Source organism: Rhagoletis zephyria, unplaced genomic scaffold (assembly GCF_001687245.7).
Source record: "Rhagoletis zephyria isolate East Lansing unplaced genomic scaffold, Rhagoletis_zephyria_1.1 Rzeph_scaffold_04560, whole genome shotgun sequence".
Classification (NCBI taxonomy): Eukaryota; Metazoa; Arthropoda; class Insecta; order Diptera; family Tephritidae; genus Rhagoletis; species Rhagoletis zephyria.
Window position 1 is genome coordinate 6,799 of NW_016161643.1, and position 24,739 is coordinate 31,537.

The 24,739-nt window shown below is 34.7% G+C and overlaps 2 protein-coding genes across 6 annotated transcripts in view; both read left to right on the forward strand.

Annotated features, from left to right (window-relative positions):
* Positions 1-674: 674 nt before the first annotated feature.
* LOC108370897 (pleckstrin homology domain-containing family G member 5) overlaps positions 675-24,739 on the forward strand; it is a 33,600-nt gene continuing 9,535 nt past the window's right edge. For 3 of the 5 annotated variants that reach the window (XM_017626325.1, XM_017626326.1, XM_017626327.1), the window contains exons 1-2: positions 675-3,028; positions 18,627-18,716. In XM_017626325.1, coding sequence (XP_017481814.1) covers positions 761-3,028; positions 18,627-18,716 — 2,358 coding nt within the window. In that variant the 5' untranslated portion in view covers positions 675-760. Of the gene's footprint in view, positions 3,029-18,626; positions 18,717-22,756; positions 23,500-24,739 lie in introns of those variants that run through there. The other 2 variants (XM_017626329.1, XM_017626330.1) reach the window with 1 other exon arrangement.
* LOC108370898 (uncharacterized) lies at positions 5,324-5,861 on the forward strand. Its single transcript, XM_017626331.1, has 2 exons — positions 5,324-5,633; positions 5,707-5,861. The coding sequence occupies exons 1-2, from the start codon at positions 5,324-5,326 to the stop codon at positions 5,859-5,861; spliced, it is 465 nt and encodes a 154-aa protein (XP_017481820.1).

Below are 24,739 nucleotides of genomic sequence, written 5' to 3' on the forward strand. Positions count from 1 at the left end.
TTAGGATACTTAATTTATTGCCTTTCAGCTTAATCAACTGGAATCAAAGCTTAAAAAGTAAACTAGCGATTAAAAACTTACAATACAAATTTTAAGATCAAAACAAAAACTAAAAATTAAATCAAAAGATCTTAGGGGAAAACTTAAAACGCTTCTCTACATTTTGATTAGATGACTTTAAATAATTTTAAATAAAACTCAAGCTTAAAAAAAATGTTTTAATTATTGAAACCAAAAAAATTAAAACCCAAAACTAAATGATAGATAAAATCTGCAAATAGAAAATATCATTGCAATAAAGAACTTTAAAAGAGACCAAAAAAAAAACGTAAATGGTTTATATTTATGCAATTAAAAAGTAATTTAAAACAACAAAAGCGAGCAAAAACTCAAGCTAGCTCTACAGATGGATAATAAATCAACACAAAAGCAAAGTGTTGATAAAGTTTTCGATAAAAATAGGAACCAACCAACACAGCCGCAGCAACCACAACGAGAAGAGGGAAAACCTGAACAATCACCACAGCAAAAGCAATCAAAACGATACAAATTAGTTCGAACGACAGAAAGTGTAGGAAACACATTTTCGGCTGCATTGAAACTGCAACAAGTGAATACTACAACAATAGCAGCAACAAGTGTCAGTTCAATAAAATCATCATTCACAACTGCGAGTACAGAACCTTCCACCGAAACGCCAACCGCTGCACAAGCTGCCATTGATGCCGCTCAGCGCCTGAAAGACGGCAGCACAGACGTAATGGGCGGCGGTTTTGCGATTCCGCCACCAACCGCAAGCTCAGCAATAGCAACCATACAGCAGTTACAGAAGCAACACGGCAATTTAGAAGCAGCAATAGTTGTCGTCGCAGCGACAGCAACAACAAACACAAAAATAACGAACGCCAAAACAGTTTCAGCAGTAAATAAAGCGACACCAACGCCATCGCAAATGCAGGAAAAATTGCTAGACCACATCCAAACGGAAAACGACGACGATCAAAAGCGTGATAAAAACTCCAAAGTAAAGGCAACGAAGAAGCAGGACGAAGTCTCTACAGCAGTAACCAGCAAAACTTCGAGCGGACGACCCGCCTCTGCGGCGGGTAAGAGTAAAATTTCCAAAGAGTCACGTGGCAAATTCGCCGATAAGTTACGACGATCATTTCGACGCGGCGAACACAAGTCGCTTGAAATCAAGCGCCCCGAATACAGCTTGGAGGGTCTCACTGGTGGCAGCATCAGCGCGAATCACGTGGCACATCGATATTCGCCGCAAGAAACTAACAGCAGTTGCAACAGCCTCGTTGACGGTAGTGGCGGCAGTCACTTTAATTTTGGATACTTCGGCTTGCGAACATTGCCGCCACTCCAGCGCAGCTCGCAGTCGATCTTCTCTCTAACTCATTTGCCTGGACTGAGTGGTAGTAGAGCTGGGAGTGGTAGCATTGCGGTAGGCAGTGGCAGCATAAGTAGTGTGTACAGTTCTACCAGCGGAGGACACATCAATCCAGCACTACTCTTGGATAGCCCTGATGCCGATACACCACCCGAGTACGCTTACCATCACTTAAGCAGTGTTGCCACAACGAACTCGAGTACTTCTTTGGAGAGCAATTTTGGAGAGCAATTTTCCGAACGCACGCCCTCTCAGTCGAGCATTAGCTATTGGGCGTGGCAGCAATCCAATTCATCAATGGGCGGCGAAGTGAGCACGAGTAGCAGAGGCGGCATCGCAGCGGCGAGCGGTTCAAGTGGCATAATTGGATCTGGTAGTGGGGGCGTTTGTGGAGATGGCGGCAGTGCCGATGCCAAAAACGTCAGCGATTGGAAGGGGAAGGAACAACATGAAAAGCAAAAATTGCAATCTCAAAGTAGCAGTAAAAGTGATGCGCAACCACAACAAGTAAGCCGAAGTTGTAGCATCACCAGCGATAGCAGCTCCACGAAGCTCACGCGTCTACAAAACTTTCTTTTTAAGTCAAGCAACGAAAGCACCAGAAGCTTCCATGCACATTCGAAAGAAGCATTCACAGCCTCGTCGCATAACTCCTCATCGGGAGAGTGGGAGAATTTGGGCTTCACAACGACCAGTGGTAGTGGTAGTCATGTGGCCGCAGACTTTTATGTCGGTAGCTTTCCAGAGGAGTCCGACGACGAAAATGGTGTTTGCACAGCGCCACCACCAACTAATAACAATATGTCTGCCAGCGGGAGACCAAAGTTGAAGCGCGCCGATTCGGGTGAGGCGGCTGGATCATATTACCAGTACACACTAACCTCACCGAATAATCCATTTTTGCCCGAAATCATCGCGCGCACCTATCACAGTGCCTACGACAAGGAAGACGAGCCGCTCGATGACAATGTGACGGCCGTCAAGTACGGTAAAAGTGCGGATGCCATTACTACAGTGGCGAGTGCTGGCACACATTCCGCGCAACTGCCAACACCAGCTTACAGCCGAGCGGGCTCACAAGAGTCTACACATAGTGATAGTGCTATCCCAGCAGCAGCCTCGGCAAGCAGCTGTTCGCCCGCACTGCACACTTCCAGCGCGGCCTCCAGTTCATCGTCAACACCAGGACGACAACGACGAAAGCTGTTCATTTTGAACTCACCAACGCGACATTTACTGCACCAACAGCCGTCACATAAGCAGCAGCAGCAGCAACAGCAGCAGTCACATGCAGCTACAGACGCCGCAGCTGTTTGCAAGCCCACACCAAGTACTTTCGCTTCCAGTGGCAGTAGCTTCATAAAGAGTCTCAACCCCTTCCTCCCCGCCGCCAGCGGAAGTGCTTCAAACAATAGCGATGGCATAGGCACAACAAGCGCAGCCACAACGACGGCCACAACATCGCCTGCAGCCGTAATGGGCGCCGCAACGAAGCGGGTACCGTTAAAGCAATCGGCCGTGACATCTCCAATCGCGGTGCCGCAGGATTTGAATGCGAAACGCGAGGAATTCTTGCGTGCCACAATGAAGATTTGCTTGGTCGTCTCGCCGCCAACCAGTAAATTGCAGGTAAATGCCACTGAAGCGATTAACAAGAAAGTAGTAAAAGTAAAATAGCATACAAATGTGCGTGGAGTGCATGTTCCCTAGGTTTGTAAATATAGATGTGTAATACTTAACTAGTCGCTATATACATACATATATCTTTTGTTTGCACTTTTTTGTTTTTGATCCCAATAAATATTATTTATGTATAACTTTAATTTGAACTTTTATTTTTTATTAGTTTGTTTTTTTTTTGTAAAAGAAATTTTTTTCTACTTATTTAAAGCGTGGGATAATGTACATAAATATAACAAGCGTTGACAATAATTCGATATAGAAACCATCTCTAGGTGAGAGGTAACAATTGTCTACCGTATACACTGCTTCTAGAGTACCTGATAGAGAAAAGTTGAGATTTCTCTATTTTGACTCTAGCTAGAGTGAATATCTCCACGAATTGCTCTACTGTGTAAACTTAATTGAAAGAGGAGATTTGTATCTCAGTAAAACTCTAACGTGATTTCCCTAGACTTAGCTTAAGAGAGAGGTCTCATCTCATCTCAGGGGTCTGAGCTACTATGAAAGTATTTTTTAATTGCAGTATGTTAGACAGAATAATCTCTGAATCAATATCTGGATACAGTTTCATTTATAAAAACGTCTTCAAAAAATGCAAAAAACGATTAGTTTGATTTCAAAAATATATTTCAAATATTCTTTGGTGAAAATAAACAACGTCATATCAATATTCCATACACATTTAGTTAGCATAAACTCGTTTAATAAAGTTGTTTGCTTTCATACATAACTACCAGAAAAATGTCCGTGATCATAACCGTAACTGTCTCCATGGTGTGAGACCTGTGGATGTTGAGCATGCCCGATCCGTTTTACAACAGCGTTGAAGCCATTGTGATCGTAAGCCGTATATTCTACAACGCGCGTAGTACCATCAGCTTCTGCCAGAGTATAGCCACCTATGTAGTAATGTAATGGACATAAGAGTGTTTATGATTTTCCTATATGAAGTTGATTTGATTTAGGACTCACCCTTGACATGATCACCATCACGATGCTCCCATTGACTCTTGTGATCGCCGGTGTGTGCGTCCTTTACACCATAATCGAATGCGTATTTAGGATAATGATGTGGTTCATGGTGTTCGTAGTGATGATCGTGCTGATCGTAACCATGGTCGTGACCAGCATATGGTGCATAAGCATCGTGACTAACATGGTCATGAATGTTATGTTGCACTATCGAAGCATAACTCGAGGCATGACCATGCGGAACATATCCTGCAAAGGCAACTCCAAAAAATGCTACTACGATGACGGCAATGCACGAGGGGATTAGCATATTGTTTTATTTTTAATGACTTAACGTATACTTTTTCACTCTACGCTGCTGGAGAACAATGCTGAACTGATGCCAACTGGCTTTCTATGAATTCTATTTATACTAAACCGAGATGGAAAATGCCGATAAATAGTAAAAACTTATTTATTTACGGTTGTTTTCGTATAAAGCAAAGCAAAATATAGATTTAGCTATTCGCCAATCACTCAAAACCGAACATTGAGATTTCGTATATTATATGAAATATTGATTAAAGTTGACCGACGTTTTCTTTTTTGTTGAATACTTCGCCCAAATGCTATAAGTTATTATATTTAATTTGTGTATGTATATATGAACATAATTAACAAAGTCATTGCACAGTGGTGGGCCCAAGCAACTTGAAGAATCGAAATATTATAAAAGCAAAAACAAAAACAACAACAATACCATGTGTGAACGTACATGGCGTTGATCGCTTAATTAAAGTGCAGTAATATGCATAAATATGCTGGATGTAGCACGTGCATACATATGTACATACATACACATGTGTTTAGTATGATCATAGCGTAAAGCAAGTATTTGATACAATAGATAAACAATTTGTTGGTAATTGCTGTCAAAAACTGGGCTGGGCGTGTGTCTGTATAAATTTTATTTAGTAGCAGGTATGAACGAATTCTGTAGAAACTGAGCTTTCATTTTAGTTTATGGGCATTTACTGCGTTAAAACTTTTGACAAGAATTTGAATGTAAAATTAATGCTACAATTTGAAAAGGTGTTAGTGTTTCGCTATGGAATAAATTCAACTGCTCTTGTAGAACGTAATAACTGTAAAGATCAATCATATGTATAAGGAATAGAGTATAAATATAAACTGTAGACAGCTGATTGGTATCAGTTTAACATTGACCTCCAGCACAGTCACTAGTCAGTTGAGCAAAAAGAACAATTAAATACTTTAATCTCAACTAAAATGCAGAACCTTGCTCGTGTCATCGTCATCGCTGTAGTCCTCTTCGGAGTTGCATGCGCCGGGTATGCTCCATACGGTCATGCTACCAGTTATGCCTCAGTAGTACATGACACTCACGAGCATGGGAGCCACGCCAATTTTGCACCCTTTTCTGGTCACAATCATGGTTACGATCAGCACGATTATCATGACTACGTACAGCATGAACCATATCATTATCCTAAATACGCATTCGATTATGGTGTAAAGGACGCACACACCGGCGATCACAAGAGTCAATGGGAGCATCGGGATGGTGATCATGTCAAAGGTGAGTCCTAAATCAAATCAATTTTATATAGCAAAGTCAAAAACACTCGTATGTCCATTACATTACTACATAGGTGGCTATTCTCTGGCAGAAGCTGATGGTACTACGCGCGTTGTAGAATATACGGCTGACGATCACAATGGCTTCAACGCTGTTGTAAAACGCATCGGACACGCTCAACATCCACAGGTGTACCATCATGGAAACAGTTATGGCTATGATCATTGATTTTTGCTGGTAGCTAGGTTGAAGTCAAACAACTCCAGTGAAGGAAACTATTAAGAATTTGACAAATCTCGCGTTTCACCGAAAAATTTTATTGTCATGAATTAAATAAATGTTCTTCTTTTGGGATGATCTCCTCTTGATGTAGTAAAAGTATTTTAGCTAATTTAATTGTAGCAAAATAAACATTAAGAAACAAAACAGCGCAGTTATAAATCTTAATTTCCTCTCTAAGATACACTGTAGTTTGGTACACAAATCTTCTCTTTTATTGGCTTCTTTTATGCCACAGGTTACAGTTAGTGATTTGTTATATTTTGAAATTTTTTAAATTTTTCAGCTCAGACTTTGAAATTTCACTAAAAAATCTGAAATTTTTTTTTGTCCCAAAATATATGTATCTGGTATTCCTGGAAAGGTTTTTAGCCGTTATCAAGCTTATGGACCTAATTTTATTACAAAATTAATATTACGAAGTTAAAAATGGATCTTGCACTTTACGCATTTTCAACCAAATATTTATGTAAGTCAGAGCCACATCAGCCTTTATATAAGTTGAACTTGCTTTTTGAAACAGGTGGCAACTCTCCTACATATGTGTAATTAAGAAATAAAGCCTTTTCAAAACCATTTCCATCGATACTCATAGTGGGATAATTGATTTCGCTTAAAAATAATTTGAATTTAACTTATTTATCAGGTGGCAACTCTTTTTGAAAAAAATAAGAAGCTACTAGAGATCAGCTTATACATATTTATCCTCACCTGAGCCATTCTTTTTTAAGTCACCTGTTAAAAAATTAAACTCAAATAATTTAATAAGTAAAAGAATTATAAAGATGAAAAACAATTGAAATGGGTTTGAAAAGGCTTTATTTCCTAATTACATTTAAGAGGGTTGCCATCTGTTTCAAAAATCAATTTCCATTTGAATTGAGGGAATTAGATGCGATATGGGAGGCAGACGAAAGATATTTGGAATAGGGTTGCCACCTGTTTTTAAAGTAGAATTTAGCTAAATTATACAAAATCTATGTACATGAAATATTCAAATATTTGTTTCAAAGGAAAAGGTTGCGACATGGTATCTGTTATTTGATTATGATATGATATGATATGATTCCTTTTTATTAAATTCATTTAGAATACTGAACACTTGAACTAACTTTAAAGTTTCAGACACTTTTTTATATAAAAACAAGTATTTATTGGTAGCGGGTTCTGGCCAATGGTAACCGACAGTTACCACCTCTGCATGGTTGTAAGCCGCAAAAAACTCCGGAAACATTTCCCACAGGATGCATCAGACTAGGCCGAACATACTTTGAATTGCCATGAAATTATAACTTAAGAAAGTGTTATTATATGGCAATTGAGAAGTGCATATGCATGCATTTAGGCGCTTGGTGTTAGTATTCGTGCCTAAACACTTAATTTAAGCTAAGTTTGACAAGTTTTTACCAAAATAATTAGTTAAAATGAATTTGGTTTTTTAAAACATGGCAACCCTTCTGCCATTCCAATTGATATCCATGTTGTTAAAATCTAATTCATTTAACTTATTAAATAATTGTAACTAAATTTTTGAACAGGTGGCAGCCCTTTTCAAAAATAAAAAACTTTATAGCACATATACAGACCAAGCTTTGTAATTTGACACCTCACTTTTGAAAGAACCCAAATTTTCAACTTCAAACTGCATTTACAGTGAAAGTGTAAAAGTTATCAAAACGCAAATAGCATTTTTGAATTCAGCAAGAAACAAATGTTTATTTAAATCCGTCATAATTCTTTCTTTTTTTTTGTCCACGTTTGATATGGAAGGGAAGCACTGGCGTCGCCAGAGTTTTATAAGAACCGGAAACAGAAAGTAATCCTGAGAAACCACTATATTTTTCAGAAAATAAATAACAAATCGCACAAAATAATGATAAGCTATAGATAACAGTCCAATTTTAACGATTAAATTATTATTTTTTCTTAAGAAAGATCCGGTTACAATATAGTTTAATTGATTGCATACCATTTTAGTTTAAAGCGGCATAGGTTTTCAAAGTATTCCCATTGACAGGTTTCTTTCACAAACTACATACATACATATATTTCTCTTAATCCTTCCCCTTTCCCTTTCTTATTTGTAAATTATTATTAATTTTCGCTGTTGTAGCGAACCAGCGTAAATCACTAAATTATTGTATCGAATAGTACTTACATACATATAACACGCACTCAAAGCCTGTGGTTGGACAGTAATTGAATGTCACCCATACGACAGGTAGTACAACATTTGGACACGCTGCGGCAAATTGTGAACGTTTCGTGCATGCATTGCTGAATGCTTATTTCACAAGCGTTGTTCGCGTATATACATATATATGAATACATATGTATGTATGTATGTAGTAAATCCACAGCACACATTCATACCATATCTACCGCATAACAAATATATGTATGTACAGATAATGACCATAAAATGTTAAATTCATTCAGGGGATTTGAGTGAGACCAACACTTTGTGCCTACATACATAAATGTTTGATTTAACAGGAAACGGATATCATTGCTTTAATCAGAATTGTAGATTTTGTGGCGTGGAAATAATTGTTGAAGCGTGTGTAATTTTAATAACTTGACTAAATTTGGCAAGTAAATGCATACATGTCGTCGTTTAAAGTACAAAACCGCGTACCAACATAATGTAAAACCGCGTATGTGTGGTTGCATAAATTATTTTTTAGAGAGTAAAAAAAATTCATATTTCAAAATGGTTCTCTTTTCTAAATCAATCGCATTTCTGACTCGTGTATTTTTTAGGATGAATGAATAAGGATTTATCCAACAGCTTTTGTGAGCAAATCCAATTTTTAGCAGCAAATGTCAGTTAAGCGGTTTTGTATTTTAAACGACGATATGTATTTTGGAGAACAGATTTGTGAAGTGCTTAATGAGCCCGCTTTGTACCCGACAAATGTGTTTTAATACGAAATTTTTTTATGTTCATCGAATAGGCCAGGCAATCAGTGAGGAGCACACTCAAATCTTAGTTTTTATTTATTTAATAAATATGATATGATTAACTAGTCAGCGAACCTAATTGTCAGACTCTTTTTTACTCTTTTCTTTTTTTCTTATGTTAACAAACCATTAAATAAATATATGTATATCTGTGTTCATATGGAAAAGTAGCTTATGTCGAAGGGTTGGCTTTAGTATAATGCGGCATTCCTTTTATTCTTTAAACGACAAGGAATTTTTTGATGAGACTTAATAAGAATATTGACTTGCTAGTATCGGAACTATTTCTTGCACGTTTATTTTCTAAAAGTTGTTCAACGGCTCAGCGCCAGCGAATCATTCGGAATCGTATACTGCAAATGCCGATTTATATTAAAGTCAGCCTTTCGACATAAGCTACTTTTCCATACGAACACAGATATAGATGTATGTAGGAGCACTTGCGTGAATAACATCGGAAGTAAACTTAAGGTGAACGTGAAGGTGAAAGTTGAAGCCACATTGGGCGAGCTTTCCACTTGAACTCGGGCAGACCTCTTCACCACTCAATTATATCAACATATCTACGGTGGCGGTCAAAAATGGATGAATGGTGTTTCGTTTTTAATGTTTACAATATTTTTCAAGCTAAAATTGTTTTAAAATTTTTTTATAAAAAAAATATGGTTCATGCTTTGACCAAAACTATCACACTTTCAAACTTTATACAGAAATTAGAAAACTTCCCCAAATTTTTATCTAAGTTTCGAGATTTTTGACCAGAATTTTTATAAATTTTTTAGGTACGAAGTTAACAAGCTTATAAAATTCTAGTAAAACAAGTGCAACTTTCGAATGGCTAAAAAATCGCATTGATTTTTAATTTTTTTTTTTTTTTGCTGACGACTTTTACGGTTTGTTTTTTCATATAAATACCGAAACTTAGAAAACCAAGCGCTTTTTTATTTTTTTGAAAACGGTCTTGCACATATTCTTCCATAAGAAATTTATTTTATTTGGAAAAAGGTGCGAAACGCTGTCACCAAAATAAATTATTAAAAATCAATGCGATGTTTTAGCCGGTCAAAACTTACACTTATTTTACTTTAATTTTATAAGCTTGTTAACTGCATACGCAAAAAAGCTCGAAAGTTAGATAAAAATTTGTGGAATTTTTCCAAGTTCTGTATAAAGTTTGAAAGTGTGATTTATACAGTTTTTGTTGAAGCATAAACAATATTTTTATAAAAAAAAAATGTAGCTTGACAAACACTGCAAATATTAAAAACGAAATACCATTCATATATTTTTGGCCGCCACTGTATATATAAATACGCCGCAAGAAAATTTTTAACTCCCTTTTTTGAGAGCACCGTTCGCTCGATTTCAATGGAACATACACCGATTTAAAGGATATAACTTCCTCTCATCCCGAAATGTTAACTCCGATTATAGGGGGCGTGGCATCTGACATATACACAAAAGTGTGAAACCCCTCTATATCTCTAGAACCAATTATGCTGGGGAATTGAAATTTAGCACGGATGCATAAATTGTAAATACCCTACCTACGGCGAAAAGTACTGGAGAAGTGGGCGTGGCACCTCCCATACAAACTGCAATTCTCATATCATTTGACATAGCTACATATATACGCTATCAACAACGTGCTTATGGCGAAAAATGGTAGGTATTGAAAAAGGGGCCGAGACACCTCCCATACAAACTGAACTTCTTATTTCGCTTATCTGTGTAACCGCTTATGATAACGTTCTGAAATTTGTCACAGCTACATATGTTATCATTACCGAACTTATGCCGAAAAGTTTTATGTATTCGAAAGTGCAATTCCATATCGCTTATCTCTGAAACCACTTATTATAGGATAATGGAATTTGAGGCACCTACATATTTCTATAAACATACATATAAAATGGCAAGAATCATTCAATTCGGAACCATTTTCTCCCAGTTTTCTAATTCGCATTGAATGATTGTTATTATGTGCAAATATTTCTAGAATGATTTTTTATGAATCCTTCCGAGAGGATCTCAGTCCAATGTAATTGAAAAAACATATTAACAGACTGAATTGGTATATGCTAAACATATTAGTCACTGATGAACCGTTATACATCTCATATATGCATACAAATACCTATGTATATATACAGTAGTTGAAATAATTATAGTCGCACATTTTTTGACAAGTTTTAACATATTATTTTTGTTCTTATTTAGTTTTGGTTATTTTTTTTTTTGTAAAAATATAGTTCATTATTTAACAAAACCCATGTATATCCAAGTTTCAAACTTTGTGCAATATTAAAATAAAAACAATAAACTTTCGTTAAAATTTCTAACATTTTTAATTAGATTTCCTTTAAAGATTCTGAGTATGCAGTTTTGTAGCCCATTGAATTCTAGTAGAACAAAGTACAAGTTTCGAATGACTAAAAATTACGGTTAATTTTCTGAATTCTTTTCGCCCCATTTGCTTCCATATAACGAATACACACAATTTATTTTTATATGGAAGAAATCCGAAACATTCTGGACAGAATAATTCTAAAAAATCAACCGTAATTTTAAGCAATTTGAAACTTGAACTTTGTTGTAATAGAATTCAATGGGCTACAAGACTGCATACTCAGAACCTTTCTAGGAAATCTAATTAAAAAAGTTAGAAATTTTGTTGATTTTTTTTTTTAAACATAAACATTGCACAAAGTTTGAAACTTGGATTTACACGGGTTTTGATAAGGAATGAACAATATTAAAAAAAAAAATAACCAAAAATAATATGTTAAAACTTGTCAAAAAGAGCTGCGACCACTGTATATATGCATATTTTTTTAAAAATGAAAATTGAAGTTCCTTTCACGGTCTACACAGTATCAATCAAATTAGTAGAATTAAATTAGGAATTTAATATCATATTGTGGTATGCGTACATAAATACATACTACATAACCCATACGCACATACATACATATGTATATTGGGTTTAGTACGAATGTAAAATTTTAATACGTTTTTTATAATTTTTCATAAATGGAATTATAAATTTTTTAAATTTGATTCTTACAAACTACAATACAAATTTAGCAACACTAATAAAATACTTTTTAACTGATTTATACTATTAAAATTCAAGTGTCCAGTGAACCGCTAAGTTCAACACGAGCAATGCTATTTGGAAGCCATTCGTGCACTAAGAATACTAAGCATTTTCATTGGAAAGTGTAAACGTTCTTCCAATCGAAAATGGTCATTTTCGTTTAACTTTTGATTTCCGTTGCATTCAATGCATTGCATTGACAGCTTGCACTTGACAATTTAAATAATGAACGAAAAAACATTTGTAATTTATTGAAAGCTCACTCAACTTGAAAACACTGCGATATGAAATGAAATTGTAAAATTTTGATTAAATTGAATCTAAAACAGAAGGAAATAAAAGAACAATACCAGAAATTTGTATTTGATTTGAATTATTCTACTAAAGTGGAGTACAAATATTTACAATATCAATTTTGAATNCTGATTTAAATTATTCTACTAAAGTGGAGTACAAATATTTACAATATCAATTTTGAATGCAGTGGCCCTTCTGGCATGGTATAGGAAAGTGTGCACTGGAACAATATGACAATATGTACGTATGTATGTTGCTTTGGCAATATACTTTCAGCGGCTTGAGTGAGTTTTTAAGCAACTTCGATTGGCTATATTTTTCTTCCACAAGCGTCCACAAGCTAGTGTTGCCGCGGCGTTCAAAAGAAATGTATCAACAAAATTCCCTAAATTGGATCAAAGGTATCATGAAAAAGAAAAATTTAAGTACCAAATTATCAATCTTCAATAACATTTCTAATTCATAAATTCAAATGGTAGATTGAGTTTTTAATTGANGGCAACACCGCGGCGTTCAAAAGAAATGTATCAACAAAATTCCCTAAATTGGATCAAAGGTATCATGAAAAAGAAAAATTTAAGTACCAAATTATCAATCTTCAATAACATTTCTAATTCATAAATTCAAATGGTAGATTGAGTTTTTAATTGAGATCTTTGGCAGTTGTATTACTATTTTTTGGTTTTATATAAAATACATATTGAAAAGAAGGCTTTTATACTCGGTAACAGTTGAATTCATTTGCAGACTTAACTAAAATCACATACTAAATTGGTGCTTAGTACTGTAAACACATAAAAGTAAATTTCACAATACCTACTGGATTACTCTGGATGAAATTCTTAGCCTAGTCTCTCGTCCGACAGCTTCAAAATAAAATAAATAAAATAAAATAAAAACTTTTTAATACACCACGCGTTTATAAATGGACTGAAAAGTAGAAAATAATATTTCTCAGTCCCATAGAATTTGTTTTGATAACTTTTGATTTTTAAATTTTAGCAGAAGTCATTATAAACAATCATAAAAGGTTTAAGATGGAAAGCGTTACCCACAACTTGTTCGTCAATCACAATCTATACGAAGCTAATAATAAAAGTATTTTTTAAAAACTCGATGAAAAACGTATTATTTTGATCCATTTGGAACAAAACGGCAACACTGTCCATATCTTCATATCTTCACATTCTTATCTATGTGGCTCGCTGTTGCCACTTTGGCCTTTGGGCATTTTTGAAGCAAAATTCGTTTGAATAAGAAGCACCCCCAGTTTCAAACATTATATGTACAAAATTTAGGAAAATTCGACAAATTTTCATCAAAATTTAAACTTCTGGATCTGAATCTTTAGAACATTTTTGGGTATGCAGTTTTATAGCACACACTTTTTAGTCTAGTGAAGTCCAAGCTTCAACCGCCTAAAAATTGGCACTTTTTCGGACCCAAAATGTTCTAAAAATTCCTAAATTTTGAATAAAGTGTGAAAGTGTTTATATGGTTTTGGTTAAAGCATGGACGGTATTTTTATAGAAAAATAACAAAAAATGGAAAAGTCCAGCGCCTTCGTGTTGGTCCGCGAGCTGTATCGGAGACACAGCCGCAAAATTTAAACGTAGAATACGTGGTATGGTTAAGAGCACCTTGCAAGTCAAAAACGAAAGCACGCAATAAGAAAAATATATCGATAACAACAGCGATAATAATATCGATAGCAAACTCGATAACAAAATCGATAAAAATATTTATAAAAAGTCTATAAAAATATCGATAACAAAACCAATAGCAAAATCGATAATAACCTGGATAGGAAAATCGACAACAAAACCGATAGAAATATCGATAAAAAATCGATAAAAAACCGATTACAAAATCGATTAAAATATCGATAACAAAATCGATAAAAAATAACGTTTATTATATCGATAAGTTCCTAAAATATCGATAGCAAAATCAATAACATAATATAAATATTGCGCCATCTGTTATTCAAAAGCCCAAATACCTACACACAAATACTTGTTGTCTCCTTCTCACACTTCAAGCGCATTTATGTGTTTTTTTTTATATTGCTATAGCACTTTAAAGGCTTAAAATTGACCCAAAAAAGCCGATATTTACCGTTATTTCTACGAATCTGTCAATATGTTTGGAATTTTACCTTTGAAACGCCACACTTTTCTTTAAAAGAACTTCATTAGTTCTCGTGCAATAAGCTTTTTCGTAAAGCTCTAAAAATTACAACTACAACATTTGACCATAGCCTCCATATAGAAAGGTAAGACGTATTCTACGTCAAAAAATTTGTTCGAAAATCATTAGATACGAATATAAAGAAAAATCAACACGTGGTCACTTGTTTGAGTCACTGTATATATTTTTGTTGGACGGCAAAAAATAGCACATTTTATTTTATTTTGGGCTTTTTTACTTGTATATTGTGGTACACAAAATTTTGATGAAGTGGTAACCGTGCTGTGGCTACATATGTATGTTTTTCGCACCTTCCCCCCGGTTACCGCTTGTGTCAAATGTTAATGAACTTTAGCCCCCATTTGAAGTGTTTGCGTGTTAGTTTGCAACTCCGCCTCCTTTCATGTTGCCAACAATCTTTCGCCCCCTGTCTTTTTTTATGTTATTACCGCGTATTGCATTTCAACCTTTTGCTTGCTGTTATTGTTTTTGTGCCGGTGTTGGGCTTTACTTTGTCTGGAATTTGCGTAATTTACTTGGTAGCTGTACAAGCTGAATTTTTAATGAAATACAGTGATTCCTTCACACTTTTTCATAGTTTGTTTTGTTTTTGTGCTCATGTTTTTTCCCCTCACTTTAGTGGGTAATTATGTAACATTGGTTGCTGTGATTTATTTCTTTTTCTGTTTCGTAGTCATGTAAAACTTCATATAATTTTCCTGGGCGTCACTGGGCGTTATTCTTTCCTTTATATTCTTTACTTTTATTTCAAAGTTAGTTGAAATACATATTTATGTAAATTCAATTCATAATCGCAAAGGAATGAATACATTAAAAATGTTCAGATGAAAGAGTTAGTCGAATCTAGCTTCGATTAAGAAAGCACCGTTACATTCTACATGGGAATTTCCTGGAGCTGACTCAATGTCATTCAGAAACCTTTATTTACCTTCTGAAGGTTTCGAATTTGTACTCAGAATTTCTCTGTTGGCTCCGGTTTAAAAGATATCTTAACCTAAAAGTGCCATAATAGCTGTTTTTCCCTATATTTGAGGTTATGTATCATTACAGAAAATTATTTGTTCCCAAAGCCATTGACAGCGCCTTAAACTCTAGCCCTTTTCCTTCAACCTGTCATTAAGCATGTTGCATGTTAGGACAACTAAAATGCTTTACGAGCAAATCAGTGAAATTTGTGTAAAGCATATGGCCGATTTTATTTATGCATTGCGTAGTACGTCCTCTACTCTATGTAAGGTTGTTTTGCCAAATAACCTCGAGTGTCAAGAAAAATATGTAGCATTGAAAATCACGCGCTGCCAGCCAAGCTTGGATGAAAGCAGTGGCTGTAGGAGGTGGTGCGAACGTGCGTGCGCAGGGATGCTAAACAGCAGATGACATTGAGTAGTATTGCTCTTCCCTAAATGTAATTGTTTTGATGCACTCGCGAAAACGCAAAAACTTTTACCCTTCTTTTAGCGATTTTTACGACAGCGACAAAATAAAGCATATAATTGTCGTTTTAAAATACATCCCAACACGCTCGTAAGCTATAAACGTTGTTTTTATTATTATGCAAAATACATACTATTTTTGGTGCGGCGAGAGCTGATCCAACGTGGTGTTTAATGTAATGACTTCTCACCCCCGTTGCAATTTATTTAATGTACTCATAAATTCACAGTATAATTTTAATTTGGGCATAAATAAATATCTACTTTTGTTTTGGTGTTACTTTTGTATTGTCATACATACATATGTACATATATATAAACAAATGTAATTTTGATGTGTCTTTGTTCTTATTATTAATACCAACATTTGCAGTCTCTGCAGTCTGCACGAGGTACGAAACTGCTTTTTTTTATACCCGAGCGCACTTGTGCACAAGAGTATTATAACTTGTTTGTAACAGGCAAAACGAATCGAGATAGATATAGACAAATTTATACATAAATGATCAGAATGAAAAGAGAAATCGATTAAAGGTCAGTATGCAGCTCTCAAGAAAAGCAAAACCTCCATGCAAAATGACGTACAAAAAATGGCTAAGAAATTTGCTACGCTTTCTACTACGGTTTTCTTAAGTTTTTTGTGAAAAATTAGCACAAGGCAACCCATGCTTGCAACAGAAATATATATATATATTATTTCTATATTATTCTTGAGGAAAGGGTGAGGCAACAGGCTATGAAGTATCAAAAATGTCAAAATTCCTTGGACACACACACGAAATAATGGCAATTATTTCCTTACCGTTTTCTTAAGAGCTGCATACAGGGCATAAGCGGTGACTGTCTGTCCGCCCGTCCGTCCGTCCGTCTGTGTATACGATAGCTCGAATAAAAATTTAGACATCCTAACGAAACTTGGCACGTGTACTTCTTTCAGGCGTAGTACGGGTGGTGTTGAAAATGGGCAAAATCAGACAATAACCTACCTAGCCTACCTCCCATATAACGGTAGTTTTCAGAAATACGAAAACTGCGATATTTTAGTAAGTACTGAAGAATATTCATTCAAACTTGATATTTACAATGATTTTTAGATGAAAAATAAGAATATTATACATTTTTGGAAAATGGGCGTAGCCACGCCCACTTATGATTACATATAAGTATCTCGCTAACCGTTATACCTACTTGTACCAAACTCGGTGTGGTTATTGTGCTTGCCACATAAAGGCAAAATGTTGAAAATTATTGAAATCGGACTAAAATTACGGCCACTTTTCATACAGCGGTAAATTTCAGAAATGCTTGAAATTTTGATACTTCTTAATTTATACAAAATTGATAGTAAAAACAATGCCTTGAAAATAAGTAAGATTATTTGGAATTAGGGAAAATGGGCATGATACCGCCCACATATGACTTTATAAGTTTATCTGATTATTTCTAACTGAACGTTCTATCGAAAATATTTAAAATAGGGGTAAAACCACCCCTGCTTATCATGTAGTGTTAGTTTTCGGAAAGGTGAAAAACATACATTAAATACTTGCNCGCTTACCATGTAGTGTTAGTTTTCGGAAAGGTGAAAAACATACATTAAATACTTGCGCCCCGCTCCGCCCGAACTTAGACTTTCTTCCTTGTTTTTTTTTCTAATTTTATTTTTATGTTCAAGGTTATGTTAGCGTTAAAATGCTGGCATAAACAGGGGAAGGGCTCAAAGATAAGGAACATACATAAGTGTCTTCATACATTAATAATTAGTTTCCACCTAGCCTTAATTGCGGTTTACACTTATTGGCAGAAGGAAATTACAACTCGAAGGGAAGGCAAACGAAAAAAAGACAAAAAGTAAGGAATCAACTTTGCCGATAACCTACAAGGCTACCTTTAGCCAGAAGTAGCGTACTTAAAATTCCGCCTGTCAAAAATTTCTTCTGCGACTGACAAGAGTAGGAAGGATAATAAATTTTTAACGACTCCTGTAAGGCGGAAAATTATATTGAGAATCCCTACCGAAATTTCCTAAACAAAAAATTAGAAATTGTTTTTAATTGATTATATGAACCAATCTCACGAGTTGTTTCTTTAATGTTCTCGCAATTTGGCAAACTCCAAATTGATTTTAGACCCATGGTTTCTTCAGCAAATTTGCTTAGAATTACACATAGAATCCTTCTGTGCTAATACGTGCATAGTCGAAACAATCTTCCATAAAAATTTACCCGCCCAAATGCATAAATAAATAAAAAGTATATGTAAATCTATCACATTGTTTCGGTAAATTTGCGAAGCTGTAACGCATTGCCCAGCAGAAAATATCGATGTGTATTGCAGCAGAAAATTTTTAATTTCTTTTAATATTTTTATTAAGCTTTGTACACGCAGAAATCCAATGTTACGTATACGCCTACTAGAACAATTGAATGTGTAGAAACGGACCCAATAAAAATGAATACTCCTTGTTTATACCAGGCATTACGGGCACTTCTCTTTATTGTGGTTATTTGTTTAACATTTTTTACGACACTTATTATTTTAAATTAAATTGTATCGCTCTTTGCCATCCCTACCCAAAAAATATCAATTGCAATTTTAATTACGTAATTTAAATTCCATTACCCTATTTTTTCGTTCAAACTATTTTCCAGTAATTAATACGAAATTGTTTGCCTAACTCTGTTTTATGTTTGTGTATTCTCTTTGCAGTTAAAATCGAAAAGTCTAACACATTTAGATGGCCTGGATTCGATGGTTGCAAGTCCGCATAGTATTCCCGCTGGCAAAGCGACGAATGTAGTAAGTTCCTCTTACAACTATGTATATTGCAAAAAAAAAGTAAAAGCACATGTACATACCTCCACACNGACGAATGTAGTAAGTTCCTCTTACAACTATGTATATTGCAAAAAAAAAGCGCAAGCACATGTACATACCTCCACACATAGCTATGCATGTTTATGTATATATTTATTACTTTTTTTTTGCATAAAGCATTTACTTACCGTTGAGTATGAAGATTCCTCCTTAGTTTTTTATATGTATTTACATATTTAGGTACCTACATAGTATATATTTAGTAGTTTCGTCTGTTGCAAATAGTAAATTAATTTAATTAGTGCTACTTTTATAGATTCCATGTAGTTTTTGGTCAGTACATGTATGTAAAGCTTTGAATGCATGAGACTTCAGATTAGGGATGTTAATTTTTCGGCTTTTTCCGATCCCTGGATTTTCGGGATGACGTTGTATGGATTAGTCCCGGGATTTAGATATTCATTACTTTTCAACAACTTGAATCGAAAAAATTGCTTCTATATTGTTTGAGAAGTCCCCCTACCATGACATAAATAATAGATAAATGGGGTTGAAACCTACTTTTTTATTTTAAGTGGCGTTTTTATTTTTTCTCTCTGACCGCAGCATTTCTTTTCAAGAGCTTTGTAATTTCAAAGATATGATTACTTCCAAAAATTATTAAAAAATTCAATGCAATGCAGAATAAAAATGTGAGTAACAAATGCAAGAGAAAATTTCTTTAGAATTTAAAAGATTTAAATTTTTTGGATTCACAAGGACGAAAGTTGGAAGAACGAAATACGAGGATGTTAACGAGTTTATATAAAACCAAATATTACGAAATTTCAAGGATAAACTTCTTCTCTAAGCACATTTCTCTGAATTTTTTAAATCATTTTTGAGTTACTGACGTCAGAGTGAAAAACTAAAAACGCAATTTTACTATATTTGGCCCATAGTTTCGCGAATATATGGATATTTGTGTTTAAAATTTACTATCGCTCGGTGTTATGTATATGTATAACGAGCAAGACATTTATAAAAAAATATTAATTATTAAATAAAAAAAGAAAATAGTCAATACTGGTCAAGAAAAGGAGTTTCTATTATTGCCATCAGTGCAAATTATAAATCCCGAAAATCCCGGGATCCCGGAATCCTACTTCAGATGTTGTTGAGAAGCCGCTAAGTTACTTTTGCAATCAGATAAGCCATCATTTGCCGCTTCAATACATTTATTTTCTTTTGTAGTTGATTTAGAAACTAAAGATAATTAATCTATGTCATGAAAAGACACCAATATCAATGCATGCACGGGTACCTGTATGTACATTAGGGTGGTCCAAATATTTAATGTTAAGCCCTTGGATTTTTCTGAAAAGAATAAAAAAACTCGTGGTAAAATAAGCAATTCGGTATTAGTATTGAAAGTCTCCTGAAGAGAAACCGAGTTTTCCGATCCGATCTTTTTAAGAATTATATACTATTTCTACGAAGAAGTGCTTTTGCCCATATAAAATACATGGGAAACTTCATGGGCTTTGAGCAGTTCTTAATATGTATCACTTTAAAAAAATAAAAAATACGGGTATTTTTTTCATTTAGATTCCTAGGGGTGATATCTTAACATTTTCAACTTATCCCACCCCTCCCCCTCCCCCCCCCCATGTATTTTTGGACCCCTAATCTATATACATATATACAGTGCAGAGTTGCGGGTAGTTTTTCGAGCCCAAAATATCCAATACCCATGTATGTATAGAGCGTCATTATTTGAAATCGTCTTGACCATTTCGACTAATTCTTTTCTTGTTGTGATCGTGATAAATAATACAGGGTTTAAAGTAAAATAGATAAGTTAGTGAAGAAAAATATGTCTCACTAGGCTGAAGAAATTTCCTTTCGATATTTGAGCCGTTTATTTTGAAAGTGGCATAAGTCACTTCGTATACTAATGACAAAGCCTTCTACCTTTGGAAATTGAAAAATTTTTAATTTAAAATTTAGTGCACTAAATATTTCAATAAAAAGGTGCTATTAGGCTACATTTATTTAATTTACGATAATGTTTGGGCCATTTTGAAGTTCGAAAAACTTAAATTGTATGTATGTATGTATTTTTTTCTTCTTCATCTTTGGTTCGGTAACTGGCTGAGCGATTTTGGCCGAGCCCAACAAATCTAGCCAATCGACTCTCTTCTGTGCCAACTGNGCACTAAATATTTCAATAAAAAGGTGCTATTAGGCTACATTTATTTAATTCACGATAATGTTTGGGCCATTTTGAAGTTCGAAAAACTTAAATTGTATGTATGTATGTTTTTCTTCTTCATCTTTGGTTCGGTAACTGGCTGAGCGATTTTGGCCGAGCCCAACAAATCTAGCCAATCGACTCTCTTCTGTGCCAACTAACGCCTATTGGAAATGCCAAGTGAAGCCAAGTCCTTCTCCACTTAGTCTTTCCTTCTTCCTCTTCTCCCACCAGCGGGTTCCGGGTTGAATACATTCGGAGCTGTATGTATGTATATTTGTTTTTATGTTTATAACTAGGGAAGACAAAAATATGCACAAAAAACTTAATTATATGATCATTAAAATGACTCCAAAATTTTATAAATATGCTTGATATATGCCCCAAAAATGTATATGTATGTATAACGAAATTTTTTTCGAGTACCGCCTGAAAAGTTTTTAACATATACACATATATGTATGTATTGAAAATATTGCAAATGAACGTTCTACGTCACAAGACTTTCCCCAGGTGAAAATGTTGCAACATTTTATTGAAGTGTTGCTTCACACAAAATATTTTTGTTGCTGATATTGAGAAGTTACAAAAGTTACAATAAAAAAAGCAGAATAAAACTCGCTAAACTAAAAACGAAAAATTTTTTATTGAATTTTTCAACCAAAACCGGTTTAGCGCGAAACTTGACTATCGGAAAACTACAGTCGAAAATTTTTTACGAGTATATTAAAATTGTTTACTAGAAAATAACGGGGCTTTTCATTGTTTATCAGCCTTTTTTTTGNACACAAAATATTTTTGTTGCTGATATTGAGAAGTTACAAAAGTTACAATAAAAAAAGCAGAATAAAACTCGCTAAACTAAAAACGAAAAATTTTTTATTGAATTTTTCAACCAAAACCGGTTTAGCGCGAAACTTGACTATCGGAAAACTACAGTCGAAAATTTTTTACGAGTATATTAAAATTGTTTACTAGAAAATAACGGGGCTTTTCATTGTTTATCAGCCTTTTTTTTGGTCAATTAAACAAATCTCGTCAGCAACACTGGCTATCTCCGCAAAGGTATTGTCAGATGAAATTATGCGAAAATTAGGTAACTTATTACCAAAAAAAAAATCATTTTTATGCATTTTTATGCTTTTTCGCCAAAATATGCATTTTGTGTCATAATATGCATTTGCATATGCAATATGCATTTGCATATTTTTGTCTTCCCTATTTATAACTCTTACTAGAATGTCAAGATAGCTATGTTTTAAGAAAATATTTAAATATTGGTATGCAAACTGAAAACGTCTTTTTTTACCATATACTCAAGTAGCACACTGGTGTATAACTTGGTGTTCATTTTGGTCCAATTAATCAGATTAATACCAAAATTCTTAAATATACACCGAGTTATACACCTGTGTGCCTACTTGAGTATTGCTTGTAACTACAGACATAGTACGTGTGAACACGATTTTTTTTTTGTTTTTGTAAATCTCATTCTTTTACAGAGATTTGAGAAAAAAACATTTATTAATTTTCTAAAGATACCGCAAACTTTATATAGTCTTTGAATGTAATATATTCTATAAACTATAAAATTTAGCTTTTAATGCTTGGCAAGCATAACATAATCATACTAGTTTACATTCATTTACTTAAAACCACACTTTAGTATTTTGTTTCTCTTTTTCCCCCTTCTATTCTATCAACACACACGCATTTGTTAGACGCACCTAATTAAATCGAAAACGCAGTCGCATGCGGCAACCCTGTCCCAAACGATCGCAATTTTATCACTCTCCCAGCCTTCACCGCTCTCTATACTGAATGAAACACTACAAAATCATTCACACCCAATTCACTACAACAATTCCCGCACATTTTTGTCCAACATATCAACTATAATCATTACCACAACCAACAATCACAAAAACCATCAATTGCCAAAACGAAATTTAAAAAAACAGCTCAATATGTATGCAGAACAAAGTTCTATGCAACATTCTCCGCCCGGTTTATGTTCCCAGAAGTTGCCAGAGTGTGTAAGCTAAGATAAGAAAACAATAATCATAAACACAGACTCATGCATCAGCATTTTCTCCTTCTCCACAATCCCCGAAATGCACCCCTGAGTTAGCACACCGAACACTCCCTCCTGTTGTAGCTGCAAAATTAGTTCTTTGAGAAGCAGCGTCAGACTCGTAGACGGCCGTAAATACAACAACTCATTCCTCAATGCAATCAAATAAATTTCAGAGCGGCATTGAAGTTAACCCCACCGTCGACAATTCAAAAACTAGTACTCATAAACAGCATCAGACAAGTCTATTTGGGCCAGCGTTATTAAGTTCGTCTTCATCGCCAGCGTCTGGTGTGGCAACAGTCTCCTCTGCTCATGGGGTAGCTGCTTCAGTGGCGAGTGCAACTCCTTCTGCTGGTTTGACGACAACAACGTCAACGATGCCAGTGCCTGCGGCGAGTCATAAGAAAAAAACGGTATTCTTACAGCGCAAAAAGCCACTGCTAACACGCAGTGAGGTGAGTTGGGTGTTGTGTCAATGTGGTGAATAGATATACATAGTAGAGCAAACATGCCTGGCAAAGCTTTTTTATTTGCATAATTATTATGTTGCTATTTGATTTTCTAATTTAATAAATATCGGACGATTTTCTGATATAGATTGAACCTGAAACCGAGGGAAGTCATCTGAAATGCAAAGAGCGATATCAAACATTGTCGCTGTAATGAAAAAGGTCGTAACTAATAAAAAGTTAAATATCCACTACTTGATCGATAAGATGCATTTCATCGAATAACAACTACCCACATCGTTTTATGCCAAAAAAAGGGATTATTCACGACTTTTTGGTATTTCAGTGACGATGTTTATTATGGCTTTTTACATTTCAGATGACGATGTGTAAGTTAAGTAAAGCACATTTTCTTACTAAATAACGTAGTGATAATTGAAAAATCTCAAAAACGTGATATACATGCATTACATACTTACATATTGGTGTACTAAACACTTTTAATGAGCTTAGATTTATTTAAAAACAAATATTTGCTGGTACATACGTATGCATTTTCATGTAGTAAATACCAACAACAAACAAATTTCACACAATGAAAAACAAAGATCAGCAGTTAACTCTAATTAAGTCAATGCGCTTCCATTTCATTTACATAAGTTTTCACTTACTTTCCAGCTTTTACTCGCCACCTTCTGTTGCCATGAGTCAATATTTCACTGCAAATCGCCTTCAGATAGTATGTAACGGACAACGCTTTAACTAAACTAGTGCCTGACAATCAACCAACTGATTCTTCACNCATTTTCTTACTAAATAACGTAGTGATAATTGAAAAATCTCAAAAACGTGATATACATGCATTACATACTTACATATTGGTGTACTAAACACTTTTAATGAGCTTAGATTTATTTAAAAACAAATATTTGCTGGTACATACGTATACATTTTCATGTAGTAAATACCAACAACAAACAAATTTCACACAATGAAAAACAAAGATCAGCAGTTAACTCTAATTAACTCAATGCGCTTCCATTTCATTTACATAAGTTTTCACTTACTTTCCAGCTTTTACTCGCCACCTTCTGTTGCCATGAGTCAATATTTCACTGCATCTCGCCTTCAGATAGTATGTAACGGACAACGCTTTAACTAAACTAGTGCCTGACAATCAACCAACTGATTCTTCATGCGTCTCGTCTCTTCCTAGCAAATTTTTGCACAAGTTCCGCCATAACAT

Excerpts from the sequence above, each read along its gene's own strand:
- LOC108370898 (XM_017626331.1), top strand. The coding sequence starts at position 5,324 with ATGCAGAACCTTGCTCGTGTCATCGTCATCGCTGTAGTCCTCTTCGGA. Across the intron at positions 5,634-5,706 it reads GGATGGTGATCATGTCAAAG|GTGGCTATTCTCTGGCAGAA; the intron begins GTGAGTCCTAAA and ends ATTACTACATAG.